We start from the raw sequence: 19,372 nt of genomic DNA on the forward strand, positions 1-19,372 counted from the left end.
GATTCTTTCCTTGTCCATAAGCAGGTTAAGTTCGAAGATGGGCTATATCGGACTATATCTTGACATAGCCCCCATATAGACCGATCTGCCGATTTAGGGTCTTAGGCCCATAAAATCCACATTTGTTATCCGATTTTGCTGAAATTTGGGACAGTGAGTTGTGTTAGGCCAGTCGACATCTTTCTTCAATTTGGCCACGATCGGTCCAAATTTGGATATAGCTGTCATATAGACCGATCTCTCGATTTAAGGTTTTGGGCCCATTAAAAGGCGTATGTATTGTCTGATTTTGCCAAAATTTGGGACAGTGAGTTATGTTAGGCTACTCGACATCCTTCTTCAATTTGGCCCAGATCGGACCAGATTGGGATATAGCTGCCATATAGACAGATCTCTCGATTTAAGTTCATGGCCCAATAAAAGGCGCATTTATTGGCCCATGTCGCCGAAATTTGAAACAGTGAGTTTTGTTAGAGCCTTTGACATTCTTTTTCAGTTTGGTCCAGATTTGGATATAGACCGATCTCTCGATTTAAGGTCTAGGGCCCAAAAAAAGGCGCATTTATTGTCCTATTTCGCTGAAATTTGACACATTGAATGATGTAAGGCTTTTCGACATCCGTGTCGTATATGCAGCAAATCGGTTTATATTTGGATATAGCTAATAAAAAAACCAATATTTAGCTGTAGAAAATTTAACAATGACTTGTACTTATTAGACAACTCAATGTCCGTGTCGAATTTGGTCCAAATCGGACCATATATCAATAAGGCTGCAATGCAGGCATAAATTATGCATTTTCCACTGGATTATGATGATAAGTGGTTTACATATATACCCGAGGTGGTGGGTATCCAAAGTTCGCCGAACTTAACGCCCTTTTTCCTTGTTTTCGTATATAAAATCTTGGGTTTCCAAAAATAATATCTACATATAAACATCTACAGCCTCATTCACAAAACTTTATGTAGATTTGAAATCATTTGACAGATTTCCTTTATGGAACTGTCAAAAAACTAATTTTTGTGAATAAGGCCGCTAATGTTTACGTAAAATGCATAGAAAACAAGTAAAAAGGCGTTAAGTTCGGCCGGGCCGAACTTTGGATACCCACCACCTCGGGTATATATGTAAACCACCTTTCATCAAAATTCGGTGAAAATTTCATACCTTATACTCATATACCTCATACCGATCTGAACTATATACGACACGGATGTCGAACATAAGTCACTGTGGCAAATTTCAGTGAAATCGGATTATAAATGCGCCTTTTATGGGGCCAAGACTTTAAATCGAGATATCGGTCTACATGGCAGCTATATCCAAATCTGGACCGATTTGGGCCAAGTTGCATAAACATGTCGAAGAGCCTAACACAAAGCACTGTCCCAAATGTCGGCGAAATCGGACAATAAATTCCTCTTTTACGGGCCCTAAACCTTAAATCGTGAGTTCGGTCTATATGGCAGCTATATTCAAATCTGGACCGATCTGGGCAAAATTGAAGAAGGACGTCGAAGAGCCTAATCAAACTCACTGTCTCAAATTTCAGCGACATCGGACAATAAATGCGTCTTTTATGGCCCCAAAACCTAAAACCTAGATATTGGTCTATATGGCAGCTATATCCAAATCTGGACCGATCTGTGCGATATTGCAGAAGTATGTCAAGAGGTTTAACTTAATTCACTGTTCCAAATTTCGGCGACATCGGACAATTAATGAGCATTTTATGGGCCCAAAACCATAAATCAAGAAATCGGTCTATATGGCAGCTATATCCAAATCTGAACCGATCTGGACCACATTGAAGAAATATGTTAAAGGGCCTAACACAACTCACTGTCCCAAATTTCAGTAAAATCGGATAATGAATGTGGCTTTTATGGGCCTTACATCATAAATCGGAGGATCGATCTATATGGCAGCTATATCCAAATCTGAACCGATCTGGGCTTTTATGGGCCTTAGACCCTAAATCGGAGGAACGGTCTATATGGCAGCTATATCCAAATCTGGACCGATCTGAGCCAAATTGACGAAGGATGTCGAAGGGCCTAACACAACTCACTGCCCCAAATTTCAACAAAATCGGATAATAAATGTGGCTTTTATGGGCCTAAGACCCTAAATCGGCAGATCGATCTATATGGGGGCTATATCAAGATATAGTCCGATATAGCCCATCTTCGAACTTAACCTGCTTATGGACAAAAAAAGAATCTGTGCAAAGTTTCAGCTCAATATCTCTATTTTTAAAGACTGTAGCGTGATTTCAACAGACAGACAGACGGACCGACATGGCTAGATCGTCTTAGATTTTTACGCCGATCAAGAATATCTATACTTTCTAGGGTCGGAAATGGATATTTCGATGTGTTACAAACGGAATGACAAAATGAATATACCTCCATCCTTCGGTGGTGGGTATAAAAATGGCATGTTATCGAACCTCGTATTGGTTTAATTAAAAGTGGAATCACTTGCTCAAATATGCCACCAATTTTTGATATCTAAACAAACACAAACTTGATAAGCTATGCATGGCTATTGTTGTTGATAATATTCATAAAGAACACCCCTGACTGAAATAATAATAACAACAATATCAAGTTTTTTGGCAGATCAACGAAAACAGTGCCGGCTACCCATATTTGGTGAGTCTTTGTTGTTGTTGTTCATTCAAAATCAGACCATGCTTTAGATCCTACGATTATTCCATCTGAAGTGAGCCAATGCTGATAACATTGTCACACAAGAAGCAATGTTAAGAAATCGTATATGATAATTCTAAAATATCAGCCAACCTGTTTCTCTAATGAAAATATATAGTCTTATAAAACCTTATCATAATGCACGCCCAAGCGGGAAGACCTAACAAGACCTCAAGTGGGATAGGTAACAGGGAACTGATAGAACATACAGGCACACTTTAAGAATTAAAATTTATAATTGCAATTAAATGGTGACAGTGTTTTCTTTTTAAATTTCGCTTTAGTTTAAATCTGAATTTTTTGGATTTTGAAATTACTTATGTTCACTCATACGATACATGACATCAGTTTAATGAAGCTCGGTGAATTTATAGAGTTTTTTACTCGTTTCCATATAATTTATGTAAATATGTTCGAATGCTCCTTTTCAGTCAATTACCGTAAGGCATGAACCGTTTTTGTTTTTGTTTAAATTTTAATTGTAGCGACTAAGGTATGCCATAGGGAATGACATCAAGGTATCGTTGCCATTTAAGCAACACGTCGGCCTAATGGTATTTCGTTCCATATGCCATTTTTGACTTTTTTGAGTTAGTATCACTTTCAAGGGTTTTATGGTACAAACTTTCAGAAGTTTCAAGAAATTTTAGTTCTGGAGATATTGAGATCTATTGGGTTGCCTAAAAAGTAATTGCGGATTTTTTTAAAAGAAAGTAAATGCATTTTTAATAAAACTTAGAATGAACTTTAATCAAATATATAATTGCCATTTTGTTCGATAACCTTTTGCCATCTTCCTGGCAAATTTAGTATTCCACGCTCATAGAACTTCTGGCCTTTATCTGCAAAAAACTGAACCAAGTGCGATTTTATAGCCTCATCATTGCCGAAAGTTTTACCATTTAAGGAGTTCTGCATAGATCGAAATAAATGGTGGTCTGATGGTGCAAGGTCAGGGCTATATGGTGGATGCATCAAAAGTTCCCAGCCAAGCTCACTCAGTTTTTGGCGAGTGACCAAAGATGTGTGCGGTCTAGCGTTGTCCTGGTGGAATATGACACCTTTACGATTGACCAATTCTCGTCGCTTCTCCTCGATGGCTGTATTCAATTTGTCCAATTGTTGACAGTAAACATCCGAATTAATCGTTTGGTTCCTTGGAAGCAGCTCAAAATATACCACACCCTTCCAATCCCACCCAACAGACAGCATAACCTTCTTTTGGTGGATATCAGCCTTTGAAGTGGTTTGAGCTGGTTCACCATGCTTGGACCATGATCGTTTTCGACTAACGTTGTTGTAAACAATCCATTTTTCATCTCCAGTTATGATACGTTTTGAAAAACGGATCGAATTCATTGCGTTTAAGGTGCATATCACAAGCGTTGATTCGGTTTGTTAAATGAATTTTATTTCAATGCATGTGGTACCCATATTAAAATTGACGCCAAACAAACAAATGTAAACAAAATTTCGCGCACGTTTTTTTTCTAAAGCAAGCTAAAAGTAACAGCTGATAACTGACAGAAGAAAGAATGCAATTACAGAGTCACAAAAAATTTGTCAACGCCGACTATATGAAAAATCCGCAATTACTTTTTAGGCCACCCAATAGTATGATTATTATATCCTTGGTGGTGGTGGCTATCCAAAGTTTTGCGCGGCCGAAATTAACACGTATTTCTGGTTTTAATTTAAATTCCATCAGTATTGAAATATTGAAAAAATGATAAATAAACAAAATATATGAAACAAGTAAAAGCGTGCTAAGTTCGGCCGGGCCGAATCTTATATACCCTCCACCATGGATCGCATTTCTCGAGTTCTTTTCCCGGCATCTCTTCTTAGGCAAAAAAGGATAAAAGAAAATATATGCTCTGCTATTAGAGCGATATCAAGATATGGTCCGTCTTGGACCACAATTAAATTATATGTTGTAGACCTGTGTAAAATGTCAGCCAATGCGAATAAGAATTGCGCCCTTTGGGGCTCAAGAAGTAAAACAGAGAGATCGATTAATATGGGAGCTGTATCGGGCTATAGACCGATTCAGACCATAATAAACACGTATGTTGATGGTCAAGAGAGGATCCGTCGTACAAAATTTCAGGCAAATCGGATAATAATTGCGACCTCTACAGACTCAAGAAGTCAAGATCCCAGATCGGTTTATATGGCAGCTATATCAGATTATGAACCGATTTAAACCTTATTTGACACAGTTGTTGAAAGTTAAAATAAAATACGTCATGCAAAATTTCAGCCAAATCAGATAGGAATTGCGCCCTCTAGAAGCTCAAGAAGTCAAGACCCCAGATCTGTTTATATGACAGCTATATCAGGTTATGAACTGATTTGAATCATACTTGGCACAGTTGTTGGACATCATAACAAAACACGTCATGCAAAATTTCATTCAAATCGCATAAGAATTGCGCCCTCCAGAGTCTCAAGAAGTCAAGACCCAAGATCGGTTTATATGGCAGTTATATCAGGTTATGAACCGATTTGAATTATACTTGGCACAGTTGTTGGACATCATGACAAAACACGTCGTGCAAAAATTCATTCAAATCGGATAAGAATTGCGCCCTCTAGAGGCTCAAGAACTCAAGACCCAAGATCGGTTTATATGACAGCTATATCAGGTTATGAACCGATTTGAACCTTATTTGACACAGTTGTTGGACATCATAACAAAACACGTCGTGCAAAATTTCATTCCAATCGGATAAGAATTGCGCACTCTAAAGGCTCAAGAAGTCAAGACCCAAGATCGGTTTATATGGCAGCTATATCAAAACATGGACCGATATGGCCCATTACAATACCAACCGACCTTCACTAATAAGAAGTATTTATGCAAAATTTCAAGCGGCTAGCTTTACTCCTTCGGAAGTTAGCGTGCTTTCGACAGACAGACGGACAGACGGACGGACGGACAGACGGACGGACGGACAGACGGACGGACATGGCTAGATCGACATAAAATTTCACGACGATCAAGAATATATATACTTTATGGGGTCTCTGACGAATATTTCGAGTAGTGACATACAGAATGACGAAATTAGTATACCCCCCATCCTATGGTGGAGGGTATAAAAACGGTATGTCCTCAATATTTTGTCCACCACTGTATAATGATCTAAAGATTTTGATAAATTTGTAAATGAATTTAATTTTGTGAAAACCAAATGTTGATAACTAAAATCTGGTACTTATTATACCCTCCACCATAAGATGGGGGGTATACTAATTTCGTCATTCTGTTTGTAACTACTCGAAATATTCGTCTGAGACCCCATAAAGTATATATATTCTTAATCGTCGCGACATTTTATGTCGATCTAGCCATGTCCGTCCGTCTGTCCGTCCGTCCGTCTGTCCGTCCGTCCGTCCGTCCGTCTGTCTGTCGAAAGCACGCTAACTTCCGAAGGAGTAAAGCTAGCCGCTTGAAATTTTGCACAAATACTTCTTATTAGTGTAGGTCGGTTGGTATTGCAAATGGGCCATATCGGTCCATGTTTTGATATAGCTGCCATATAAACCGATCTTGGGGCTTGACTTCTTGAGCCTCTAGAGTGCGCAATTCTTATCCGATTGGAATGAAATTTTGCACGACGTGTTTTGTTATGATATCCAACAACTGTGCCAAGTATGGTTCAAATCGGTCCATAACCTGATATAGCTGCTATATAAACCGCTCTTGGGTCTTGACTTCTTGAGCCTCTAGAGGGCGCAATTCTTATCCGATTGGAATGGAATTTCGCACGACGTGTTTTGTTATGATATCCAACAACTGTGCCAAGTATGGTTCAAATCGGTCCATAACCTGATATAGCTGCTATATAAACCGCTCTTGGGTCTTGACTTCTTGAGCCTCTAGAGGGCGCAATTCTTATCCGATTGGAATGGAATTTCGCACGACGTGTTTTGTTATGATACCCAACAACTGTGCCAAGTATGGTTTAAATCGGTCCATAACCTGATATAGCTCCCATATAAACCGATCTTGGGTCTTGATTTTCTTGAGCCTCTAGAGGGCACAATTCTTATCCGATTTGAATGAATTCTTGCACGAAGTATTTCGTTATGATATCCAATAACTGTGTCAAGTATGGTTGAAATCGGTCAATAACCTGATATAGCTGTCATATAAACAGATCTGGGGATTTGACTTCTTGAGCTTCTAGAGTGCGCAATTCCTATCCGATTTGGCTGAAATTTAGCATGACGTATTTTATTTTTACTTTCAACAACTGTGTCAAATAAGGTTCAAATCGGTTCATAACCTGATATAGCTGCCATATAAACCGATCTGGGATCTTGACTTCTTGACCCCTAGAGGTCGCAATTTTTATCCGATATGCCTGAAATTTTGTACGACGGATGCTCTCATGACCATCAACAAACGTGTTTATTACGGTCTGAATCGGTCTATAGCCCGATACAGATCCCATATAAATCGTTCTCTCTATTTTACTTCGTGAGCCCCAATGGGCGCAATTCTTATACGAATTGGCTGAAATTTTACACAGATCTCCAACAAATAATTTAATTGTGGTCCGAACCGGACCATATCTTGATATCGTTTTAATAGCAGAGCAACTCTTTTCTTATATCCTTTTTTGCCTAAGAAGAGATGCCGGGAAAAGAACTCGACAAAGGCGATCCCTGGTGGAGGGTATATAAGATTCGGCCCGGCCGAACTTAGCACGCTTTTACTTGTCTGGTATTTATTTCGCTTTCAATATCCTTTATTTCAGGCTCTTCGTCCCGTCTTATGAGACAATGTCGTTGCAATGCTTCTACATTAAATTCCAAAGCTGCTCCCGCTACAGTTTCCGTGGTGCAAACGGAAATGCCTGATTGTGATTTTCAGCCACCACAATATAAAGGGCCCAGCTATGATAATATCAAGGAATTGAGAAAGAATCATTTGACACCCAATATGACAGCCTACTATAAGAAGCCTTTGCTCATGCACAGCGGTCATATGCAATGGTTGTTCGATCATGATGGCAATCGTTATTTAGATATGTTCGGAGGTATTGTTACAGTATCAGTGGGTCACTGTCATCCGTAAGTGATTGCAAAACATTATTTTTGGAAAATTATTGACATTTGTGGTGTTCTTTTTGATAGCAAAGTTAACAAAGCCTTGGAGGAGCAAATCAAGACCTTATGGCACACCACCAACATCTATATGCATCCCAAAATTCATGAATATGCTCAACGTTTAACCGCAAAATTCCCGGGTGACTTGAAGGCGGTTTATTTTGTAAATTCTGGTTCCGAAGCCAATGATTTGGCCATGCTCATGGCCCGTCTGCATACCGGCAATCAAGATATTCTGACTTTGCGCAATTGTTATCATGGCATGTCTCCCTATACCATGGGTTTGACAGCCCATTCAACCTGGAGATTCCCTTTGCCAGGAGTAGCCAATAGCATTCATCATGTTATGAATCCTGATCCTTATCTGGGCATATGGGGAGGCTCCAAATGCCGTGACTCTCCCGTGCAGACAGATCGTACATGCGACTGCAACTCTGAGACGGGCTGCAAAGCTGCGGATTTGTACTACAATGAGTTGGAACAGACTTTCAAGTACTCTTTGCCGAGAGGTAGAGTGGCAGCCATGTTTGCTGAATCGATTCAAGGTGTGGGAGGTACTGTACAATTCCCCAAAGGCTATATAAAAAAGGCTGCAGAATTAGTAAGGGCCAATGGTGGTGTTTTTATATCGGATGAGGTACAAACTGGCTTCGGCAGAACGGGCGATCATTTCTGGGGCTTTGAGGGTCATGGTATAGTGCCTGACATAGTTACCATGGCAAAGGGTGAGTGAGATTAAGAAAATAGTTTGGCTTGTCTTTAACTTTGCTCCTTTTACCAAAGGCATTGGCAATGGTTTCCCCATGGCTGCTGTGGTCACCACTCCCAAAATTGCCCAATCCTTGGGCATGGCTTTGCATTTCAACACCTATGGTGGCAATCCCATGGCCGGTGCTGTAGGCATTGCTGTACTCGATGTCATCGAAGAGGAGCAACTGCAGAAGAACTCTTTGGAGGTGGGAACCTATTTCCTCAAAAAGTTGGCTGAACTTAGGGATAAATATGAGATAATTGGTGATGTTCGTGGCAAGGGCCTTATGATTGGTGTCGAATTGGTATCGGATCGCACGACCAAAGCTCCTTTGGGTGTTCCCCATGTTTTGGAGATTTGGGAAACTTGCAAAGACATGGGAGTGTTGTTCGGACGTGGTGGACTTAATGGCAATGTAAGTAAAGTATAACTAAGCGATTGTGTGCGGTCTAGTGTATTTTGGTTTGTGGCTTCCCACATCTCCTGTTTCGATATTTGTGTCCCCTCTCCCCTTTGTATAACTGGCTGCTTTACCTATTGTTGTACTCTCTTTTTTTTGTATTTTATTACCTCCACTATCCCATAACTATATTCTCCCTCATATACTTCTTCCTCTCTTTCCAGATCTTCCGTATCAAACCTCCTATGTGTATTAATAAGTCGGATGTTAAATTTGCAGTGGATGTCTTATCTAGAGCTATTTCGGAAGTTTTGTCCAAAAACTAAAATGAAAAACAAAACAAAAAGCAAAACTTTAATCGAAATCATTTACAGATTTAAAATTAGAATTTTTAATTCGGTGCTTAAATTCCTTTTTCTAGATGTTATCTTCCCTATACATTTCTATTTTTGGCAGACAGTAGAACACCTGTACTTATGTGGCATTTATGAATATTTTACACTCCTGCCAATAATCACTCTTTATACATTGTGGCAATAAAAAATTAAGTCTATACATAGCAAAAAAAAAAACACTTACTCTCTAACAAACAGCCCAGTAGAGCATTCCACTATCCTCAACCTAAGCTTCCCTAGGGTTCCCAAGTTGGAACAAAAAGTCGACTTTTATCAAAATAGCTAAAGTCGATTTTTCCACTTACTTTTGCAAAAAGTCGACTTTTTGTATTTATCAAAGTTGATTTTTAGAAAAAGTAGACTTTTCGATTTTTTTTTTCAAAAAATTCCAAAATTAAATTCTAAATTATTTTCTTCTGCTCACAAGTCTTCGTGAACTTTTTCCATTAAGATATAATCATTTCTCTGTATTAAGAAGAATTTAAAATGCAAAATTGACACATTTTTATATCAAAACCACCCCGCTATCTTAAAACCAATATGGCCTATTGCAAGTTTCCACATTCCCGTTTTCTTTCCCCTTTTTATACCCACCACCGTAGGCTGGGGGTATTACACCTCGAACTACTGACCTACGACCCCATATATTCTTGATCGTCTGAAAATTGTGAGTCGATCCAGACATGTTTGTCCGATTTGGCTTTGATTCGATTTGATCTGCGATTTAGCCGAGCTAGCCATGTCCGGTCAAACGCAAAAAGCTAGCCGCCTGAAATTTTGCGCAGATACATCAGATTGATGTAGGCCATTGGTGATTGCAAATGGGCCATAGCTCCCATATAAACCGATCTCCCGATTTGACATATTTAGCCCCTAGAAGCCGCAATTGTTATCCGATTGGGTTGAAATTTTGCAGGTTGTGTCCTATTACGACCTCTAACTGCTGTGCGCTGTACGGTTGAAATGAGTCTATTACCTGATATAGCTCCCATATAAAACCATCCCTCGATTTCAGGTCTGGATCCCTTGGAAGCCACAATTTTTGTCCGATTTGGCTAAAATTTATATAGAAGCAATATCAGGCTAAAGACCGATTTGAACCGTACTTGGCACAATTGTTGGAAGTTATAACGGAACACCGCATGCAAAATTTCAGCCAAATCGGACAATAATTGCGGCTTGTAAAGACTCAAGAAGTGAAATCGGGAGATCGGTTTATATGGGAGCTATATCTAAATCTGAACCGATATAGCCCATTTGCAATCCCCAACGACGTACATCAATATTAAGTATCTGTGGAAAATTTCAAGCGGCTCGCATTACGCGTTCGACCGTTATCGTTATTTCGACAGACGGACGGACGGACATGGTAAAATCGACTCAGAATGGGGTCTTAGACGAATACTTTAAGGTATTACAAACAGACTGACTTAATTATTAAACCCCCTTCCAATGGTGGTGGGTATATTAAAAACAAGTTAAAGCGTGCTAAGTTCGGCCGGGCCGAATCTGATATACCCTTCACCATGGATCGCATTTGTCATGACAAAACACGTCGTGCCAAAATTCATTCAAATCGGATAAGAATTGCGCACTCTAGAGCCTCTAGAAGTCAAGACCCAAGATCGGTTTATATGGCAGCCATATCAGGTTATGAACCGATTTGAACCATACTTGGCACAATTGTTGGACATCATAACAAAACAAGTCGTGCAAAATTTCATTCCAATCGGACAAGAATTGCACACTCTAGAGGCTCAAGAAGTCAAGACCCAAGATCGGTTTATATGGCAGCTATATCAGGTTATGGACCGATTTGAACCATACTTGGCACAGTTGTTGGATATCATAACAAAACACATCGTGCCAAAATTCATTCAAATCGGATAAGAATTGCTCCCTCTAGAGGCTCAAGAACTCAAGACCCAAGATCGGTTTATATGGCAGCTATATCAGGTTATGAACCGATTTAAACCATACTTGGCAAAGTTGTTGGATATCATAACAAAACACGTTGTACCAAAATTCATTCAAATCGGATAAGAATTGCGCCCTGTAGAGGCTCAAGAACTCAAGACCCAAGATCGGTTTATATGACAGCTATATCAAAACATGGACCGATATGGCCCATTTACAATACCAACCGAACTACACTAATAAGAAGTATTTGTGCAAAATTTCAAGCGGCTAGCTTTACTCCTTCGGAAGTTAGCGTGCTTTCGACAGACAGACGGACGGACGGACGGACATGGCTAGATCGACATAAAATGTCACGACGATCAAGAATATATATACTTTATGGGGTCTCAGACGAATATTTCTAGTAGTTACAAACAGAATGACGAAATTAGTATACCCCCCATCTAATGGTGGAGGGTATAACAAGTAAAAGTATGCTCAGTTCGGCCGGGTTGAATCTTGGGAACTCAAGAAGTCAAATCGGGAGATCGGTTTAGATGAGAGCTGTATCAGGTTATAGATCAATTCGGGCCGTACTTGGCACAGTAGTTGGTAGTCACAACAGAACACTATCTGCAAAATTTTAGCCAAATCGGGTAAAAACTGCGGCTTTTAAGGCCTCAAGAAGTCAAATAGTGAGATCGGTTTATATGGGAGCTACTAGCTGGACCGGGCCCACTCCGCTGCTCCTTCTCTTACTTTATATTGAACAAAATTTTCCGTGAAATATTTATTTTCGACAATAAAAAATCTTTTAGTGAAATACCATGCAACGAAAATAGTAAATCGCTTGACAAACAGTTTAGCAAGATAAGTGCCTTAATCTGAATCCCAAATGATCTTTATTGGCCTACGAATTTAAATTTGGATGTAAAGTGTACTCCACTCTTAAAATACTTTATTTCAGCACGATATTCTCATGATGTCTGATTTAGGGGTGTTTTCGGGGGTGAGGTGGTCCCCCATACACTTGGCCCTGAAAAAATATCACCATCGTGCTCTCCTCTCAAATACCATTTGAGGGAAGAGCACCCCATATTGCCAGTGGTTTTGAGAGGAGTTTACAGGATGAGGCGTCCCCCAAGCACATGGCCCCAAAATTGGTCATCTTTTATTTGAGCCACATATTTGCATGGTCGGTAAATTTTGACCCTTTGGGGGGTGTTTTGGAGAAGGGGTGACAATCTTAATACGTTGGTCCTACATTTGAATATCAAATTCGTACCCAAATACTCATATTTGAGTCTCATATTGCGATGGTCAGTAAAAATTTGCTGTTTGTGGGGTATTTTGGGAAAGGGGTGACCCCCAGAAAATTGGTCCCGAAAGTGGGTATCAATTCTTGCTCTGTCCCCCAATTCCTTTCATTTAAGCCCCACATTGACATTGTCGGCAAATATGCCCGATTTAGGGGCCCTGAAAATATATCGGCAATGTGCTATATTCTCATATATTTGAACCCCATATTGCCATTGGCTTCAAAATTGGATATCAAATTAGTTTTCTAATCTCAAATACCTTTCACTTAAACCCCTTATTGAAAAAGCCAGCAAATATATTTACGGTTTGGAGTATGGGCCCTAAAAACTAGGAATATCGAGCTCCACAGTTTTTAAGACCCAAATTGTCTTGGTGAGCAAATACGTCCTACTTGGGGGCTCTTATGGTGGCGGGACATCCTCCCAAATACCTTTTATTTGAGCTCCATTTTTCCATAGTCTGGTTTGGGGGATGTTTTGGGGGAAGTGGGCGACCACTCAGTGACTTGGCTTTTAAAATATATATCAGATTCGTGTTCTACTCTAAAATACCTCTTATTTGAGCCTCATTTGGGTGGTGTTATGGGAGTGGGGTGGCCCCATAGACACTTTTTCCGAACATTGATATCAGATTCGCGCTTTACTTCCAAAGACCTTTTATTTAAGCCCCATATTGCTATGGCAGTAAATTTGCTTTCTTTGGGGGATTTTCTCGGGGATAGGCGGCCCCCCAAACACTTGGTCCCAAATCTGGATATCAGATTCGTATTCTACACTCAAATAGGTTTTATTTAAGTCCCATATTGCTATGGTCAGTAAACAAGTCCTGTTTGGGGGTTGTTTTGGGAAAGGGGTGGACCCCCAGAAATTCTGTCTCAAAGTTGGATATCGTATTGTACTCGAAGAACTTTCATTTGTGCCCCATATTGCCATGGTGTTTTGCGGTTTGGGATGGTACCCCAAACACTTGGTCCGACAATTGGATATCAGATACGTTTTCTAATCTTAAATACCATTCATTTGAGTCCCATATTGTCGTGATTAGTGTATATTTATATTTGGTAGGTTTTGGGGTGGGGCTTTCCCCCTAGGAACCCCATCCAAAATCTAGATACCAAATTTTCATTTGTAGTTTACTATAAGAGAGCACACAAAATTTCGCTTTAATCCCACTATCCATCTCCGATATATGAAGTTTATGAAAATTAGAGTAAGGGGGAGGGTTCGCTCCCATAAATTTCAAAAAATCGGATAATTATTGCGATCTCTAGAGGCTCAAGGAGTCAAGATCCCAGATCGGTTTATATGGCAGCTATATCAGATTATGAACCGATTTAAACCTTATTTGACACAATTGTTGAAAGTAAGAATAAAATACGTCATGCAAAATTTCAGCCAAATCGGATAGGAATTGCGCCCTCTAGAAGCTCAAGAAGTCAAGTACCCAGATCTGTTTATATGACAGCTATATCAGGTTATGAACCGATTTGAACCAAACTTGGCACAGTTGTTGGATATCATAACAAAATACTTCGTGCAAAAATTCATTCAAATCGGATAAGAATTGCGCATTTTAGAGGTTCAAGAAGTCAAGACCCAAGATCGGTATATTTGACAGCTTTATCAGGTTATGAACCGATTTAAACCATACTTGGCACAGTTGTTGGATATTATAACAAAACACGTCGTGCAAAATTTCATTCCAATCGGATAAGAATTGCGTATTTTAGAAGCTCAAGAAGTCAAGACCCAAGATCGGTTTATATGACAGCTTTATCAGTTTATGAACCGATTTGAACCATACTTGCCACAGTTGTTGGATATCATAACAAAACAGGTCGTGCAAAATTTCATTCCAATCGGATAGGAATTGCGCCCTCTAGAAGCTCAAGAAGTCAAGTCCCCAGATCTGTTTATATGACAGCTATATCAGGTTATGAACCGATTTAAACCATACTTGGCACAGTTGTTGGATATCATAACAAAACACGTCGTGCAAAATTTCATTCCAATCGGATAAGAATTGCGCATTTTAAAGGCTCAAGAAGTCAATACCCAAGATCGGCTGATATGACAACTATATCAGGTTATAGGCCGATTTCAACCATACTCATCACAGTTTTTCTATATCATAAAAAACCAAGTCGTGCAAAATTTCATTCAGACAGACGGACGGACGGACAGACGGACATGGCTAGATCGACATAAAATGTCACGACGATCAAGATTATATATACTTTATGGGGTCTCAGACAGTCTCAGTAATTAGTATACCCCCATCGTGTGTGAAACGATACCGTGTTGATGTATTCATATGAAAACCACTTCTGAGGATCAATGCATATGAAATCAATTGCTGAATACAAAGAATTGAGGTTGGTCACGGTATAACATTACTTTTTGTAATTATTAACATAAATAGTCGAAATAAAATTAAATTAAAATTATTTTCAATTTTTTTATTTTTGGGGTTCATTAGGGGGTGGAATAATCAATTATGGTTTGGTACTAAATCCAATAACGGTCTGGTGCTAAAACCAATAATAGATTGGTTACCAATGTCAGTTCGTTAATAAGGCTAGTAGCAAACGGTACTAATCATTTTATGTTCCATTCATACCATCTGGTATTGTTTTTGTCCCATACGGTGTTGCTTTACTATCAATACCGTATGGCATGGTATTTTGTATCAATTTTTCTCTAGGTGCATACTTCCTATTGATGTAGATCGCTGGGGAATGCAAATGGGCCATATCGGTTCTGATTAGGATATATTAATTCCCATGTATATTGGTCCTTTGACTTACTTCTTGAGTACCTAGAAACAGAAATTATCATTCGATTGGGCTGAAATTGTGCACGTTGGCCAATATGGCTGAAATGTTTCAAGTAGTTTTTTGTTCCGATTACCAACATTTATGGTAAGTATTGTCCAAATCTGCCTATTATCTCATATAGGACCCATAGCTCCCATTAGCCTTCGCTGCTCCTGGAAACTAAAAATTTTGCCTTGTTTAGCAGAGTATTCTGTTCTGTTCTGAAATTTGGTACGTAAAGTAAAATTATTCCCTTCAACCAGGTTCAGTTTGTGTAAATTTTTAGCAGAATCCATGGTGGTGGGTTCCCAACATTCGGCCAGGCCGAACATAGAACGTTTTTACTTACTTTTAGTTACTTACATATACAAATTTAAGAATTTACTAAGAATTCGTGTTCCGACATTTCGGAAAGAAGTCTGCACAATGTCTGAACTGCGATTCTGGTATTTTTTATATACTCCACCATAGAATGGGGATATACTAATTTCGTCATTCTGTTTGTAACTACTCGAAATATTCGTCTGAGACCCCATAAAGTATATATATTCTTGATCGTCGCGACATTTTATGTCGATCTAGCCATGTCCGTCCGTCCGTCTGTCTGTCAAAAGCATGCTAACTTTTGAAGGAGTAAAGCTATCCGCTTGAAATTTTGCACAAATACTTCCTATTAGTGTAGGTCGGTTGGAATTATAAATGGGCCATATCGGTCCATGTTTTGATATAGCTGCCATATAAACCGATCTGGGATATTGACTTCTTGACCCACTAGAGGGCGCAATTCCCATCCGATTTGGCTGAAAGTTTGCATGAGGTGTTTTGTTTGACTTTCAACAACTGTGCCAAATAAGGTTAAAATCGGTCCATAATCAGCTATAGCTGACATATAAACCGATCTGGGATCTTGACTTCTTGAGCCTCAAGAGGGCATAATTATTATCCGATTTGGATTTTGAAATTTTGTACAACGACTTCTCCCGTGACCTCCAACATACGTGTCATATATGGTCCGAATCGGTCTTTAGCCTGATACAGCTCCCATATAAATCGATCTCCCTATTTTACTTCTTAAGCTCCTAAAAGGCAAAATTCTTATTCGATTTGGCTGAAATTTTACTCATAGACTTCTGCTGTGGTCTCCGTCATTCGATTCAATTAGCATAGCAATTCTTTTCTTTTATCCTATGTTTGTCAAAAAAGAGATACCGGGCCGAATCTTATATACCCTTCAGGGTATATTATTATTGGGTTGCCCAAAAAGTAATTGCGGATTTTTCATATAGTCGGCGTTGACAAATTTTTTCACAGCTTGTGACTCTGTAATTGCATTCTTTCTTCTGTCAGTCATTAGCTGTTACTTTTAGCTTGCTTTAGAAAAAAAGTGTATAAAAAGTATATTTGATTAAAGTTCATTCTAAGTTTTATTAAAAATGCATTTACTTTCTTTTAAAAAATCCGCAATTACTTTTTGGGCAACCCAATAGGGGGCACAATTCTTATCCGATTTGGCTGCAATTTCGCATGAGGTGTTTTATTATGACTTTCAACAACTGTGCTGAGTATGGTTGAAATCGGTTCATAACCTCATATCGCTGTCATACAAGCCATCTGTGGTCTTGACTTATTGAGCGTCGAGAGGGCTCAATTCCCATCTGATTTGACTGAAATTTTGCACGACATGTTATGACTTCCAACAACTGTGCTAAGTATGGTTGAAATCGGATCATTACCTGATATAGCTGTCATATAAACCGATCTTGAATCTTGACTTCCTGACTTCTTGAACCGCTAGAGGGCGCAATTCTTATCCGATTTGACTGAAATTTCGTATGACATGATATGTTATGACTTCTAGCAACTGTGCCAAATATGGTTCAAATCGATCATTTAAAACGATCTGGGGTCTTGACTTTTTGAGCCTCCAGAGGGCGTAACAATTATCCGATTTGGCTGAAATTTTGTACAACGGCTGTTCACATTACATATACGTGTTAAATATGGTCCGAATCGGTCTATAGCCTGATGCAATCGCCATATAAACTGATCTCTCTATTTTATTTCTTAAGCCCAAAAAGGGCGCAATTTCTTCTCGAATTGGCTGAAATTTTATACAAAGGTCACCAACATTTAATTCAATTATAGTGCGAATCGGACGAAAATTTGATATAGCTTCAATTCTTTTCTTTTATCCTTTGTTTGCCTAAAAAGAAATATCGGGAAAAGAGCTCGACCAATGCAATCTATGGTGGAGGGTATATCAGATTCGGCACGGCCGAACTTAGCACGCTTTTACTTGTTTTATAAAAGTTACGTTATTTCCAAAATCGGACAGAATTCGATACGACACGTCGGAAAATGCATCTGAATTCAATAAGAGTTCATTTCGGAGCTCGTTTAGAATTCTGCACGTTAGCTCTTATTTCCGCTCAGAATTTCCCCAAATGTATGCCCATAATTCAGCCGGAATTCGATGAGAAGTGTCAGTAAAAACCATCAGAGAATATTACCAAAATTTTCCCTAAAAACAAAATTTTGGTCAAATATTCCCTAAACAGAAAAAAAAAAATATTTCACAAACACAAAGTTTTTGTGAAATTTTCTCTAAAAACAAATTTTCGTTAAAATTTTCCACAAGACAAAATTTCGGCGAAATTTTTCCAAAGATAAAATTTCCGTGAATTTTTCTCTAAAGACAAAATTTCGGTGAAATTCTCTTTAAAGACAAATATCAGAAAAATTTTCTCTAAGCCAAAATGTCGGTTAATTTTCTTAAAATACAAAATTTCGCTGAAATTTTCCCTAACACTAATTTTCAACGAAATTTTCTCTAAAGATAAAATGTCAGTGAAATTTCCCTAAAGGCGAAATTTCAGTGAAATGTTCCTTAAAGGCGGATACTTGTTTGAACCGTTATTTCGCTCCGCAAGAATTTTCCTGTAACTCGTAATAGGTCATTATTTTTGGAAGAAAAAATTAAGTCACTCAAGGATAGCTGCGATAGAGGTATCCATAAGGCGGTTGATGATCTGCGTCTGTGTCCAATAGAGCGGCAGATCTACAGCACGGGAGTAGGGGTACAATGGACTGCAAAGACTCCAACAACTCAATGATGCAAAGACTCTCACTAATAGGGAGAAAGACTCCCTAATTTGGGCTCGGTAATTTTCTGCACAGGCTACCCCAAAGACTGCAAGTCTAGATTCGGAAATTGCACCGCAAAGGCTGCGGTCACCTGGAGGGCATCCCATGCCTAAAAGAACTAGGGCGAACAACAGTAAGATGGGTCCAAGAACCTTTGCTAATGTCGCTGGGGACAGTTTGGAGATGGCAATTGCCGACAATTGAAAAGAACAGGGCTGCATACCTAGGAATAATTGGAATGGAATAGTCAATGGGCTGATGTCCTTGCGGAATTTACTGGGTCTCCTCCAGTTTGTGACTGGTATCGAGGCGGACACAGACTAATTGTCTTCGGGGATCAACGCTCACTTGAAATGGATCGTTGTGCGCTAAAAAAGATTGGTGAGATCTGGCGAGGTGCAGCACCAGATATAGTCAAGAAGAAAGGTATTCCTTCTCGACCAATAGCGCATGCTTGGATACCAAGCATACCCTTAGATCCTGAATCGATATTTGGAAGATTAAGAGAATTTAATCCCAATCTTGGATGAGGCTGATGGTGACCGGAGACATGCAGTATTCGTACTAAACTCAGGCTGCCTCGCAGACCTCAACAAGTCTGAAAGGGTTGTGTCCTACAGATTCAAGAAGTTGAAACTGAAGGTCTATAGAAGCGGTGGAGTTGGGGAATCAGGAGACGACTCAGCAGTTGTTGGTGAACACTTGCTTGAGAAACTATCCACCACATCGCTAGTCTGGCGGATTGCGGGAGACTGAAAATCCCCCTGCCATAATCAAGCAGGAGAGGATGGCACCGACAGGGACCCGAA

General features: G+C 39.3%; 1 protein-coding gene across 2 annotated transcripts in view; it reads left to right on the forward strand.

Annotated features, from left to right (window-relative positions):
* Positions 1-19,372, forward strand: part of LOC106091501 (alanine--glyoxylate aminotransferase 2, mitochondrial) — a 38,012-nt gene that overhangs the window by 13,765 nt on the left and 4,875 nt on the right. Inside the window, exons 2-5 of one of the 2 annotated variants that reach the window (XM_013258037.2) lie at positions 7,488-7,803; positions 7,867-8,564; positions 8,623-9,005; positions 9,215-10,125. In XM_013258037.2, the coding sequence (XP_013113491.2) occupies positions 7,488-7,803; positions 7,867-8,564; positions 8,623-9,005; positions 9,215-9,316 (1,499 nt within the window). In that variant the 3' untranslated portion in view covers positions 9,317-10,125. Of the gene's footprint in view, positions 1-7,487; positions 7,804-7,866; positions 8,565-8,622; positions 9,006-9,214; positions 10,126-19,372 lie in introns of those variants that run through there. The other variant, XM_013258036.2, reaches the window with a different exon arrangement.

The sequence above is a fragment of the Stomoxys calcitrans genome, chromosome 1 (genome assembly GCF_963082655.1).
Source record: "Stomoxys calcitrans chromosome 1, idStoCalc2.1, whole genome shotgun sequence".
NCBI lineage: Eukaryota > Metazoa > Arthropoda > Insecta > Diptera > Muscidae > Stomoxys > Stomoxys calcitrans.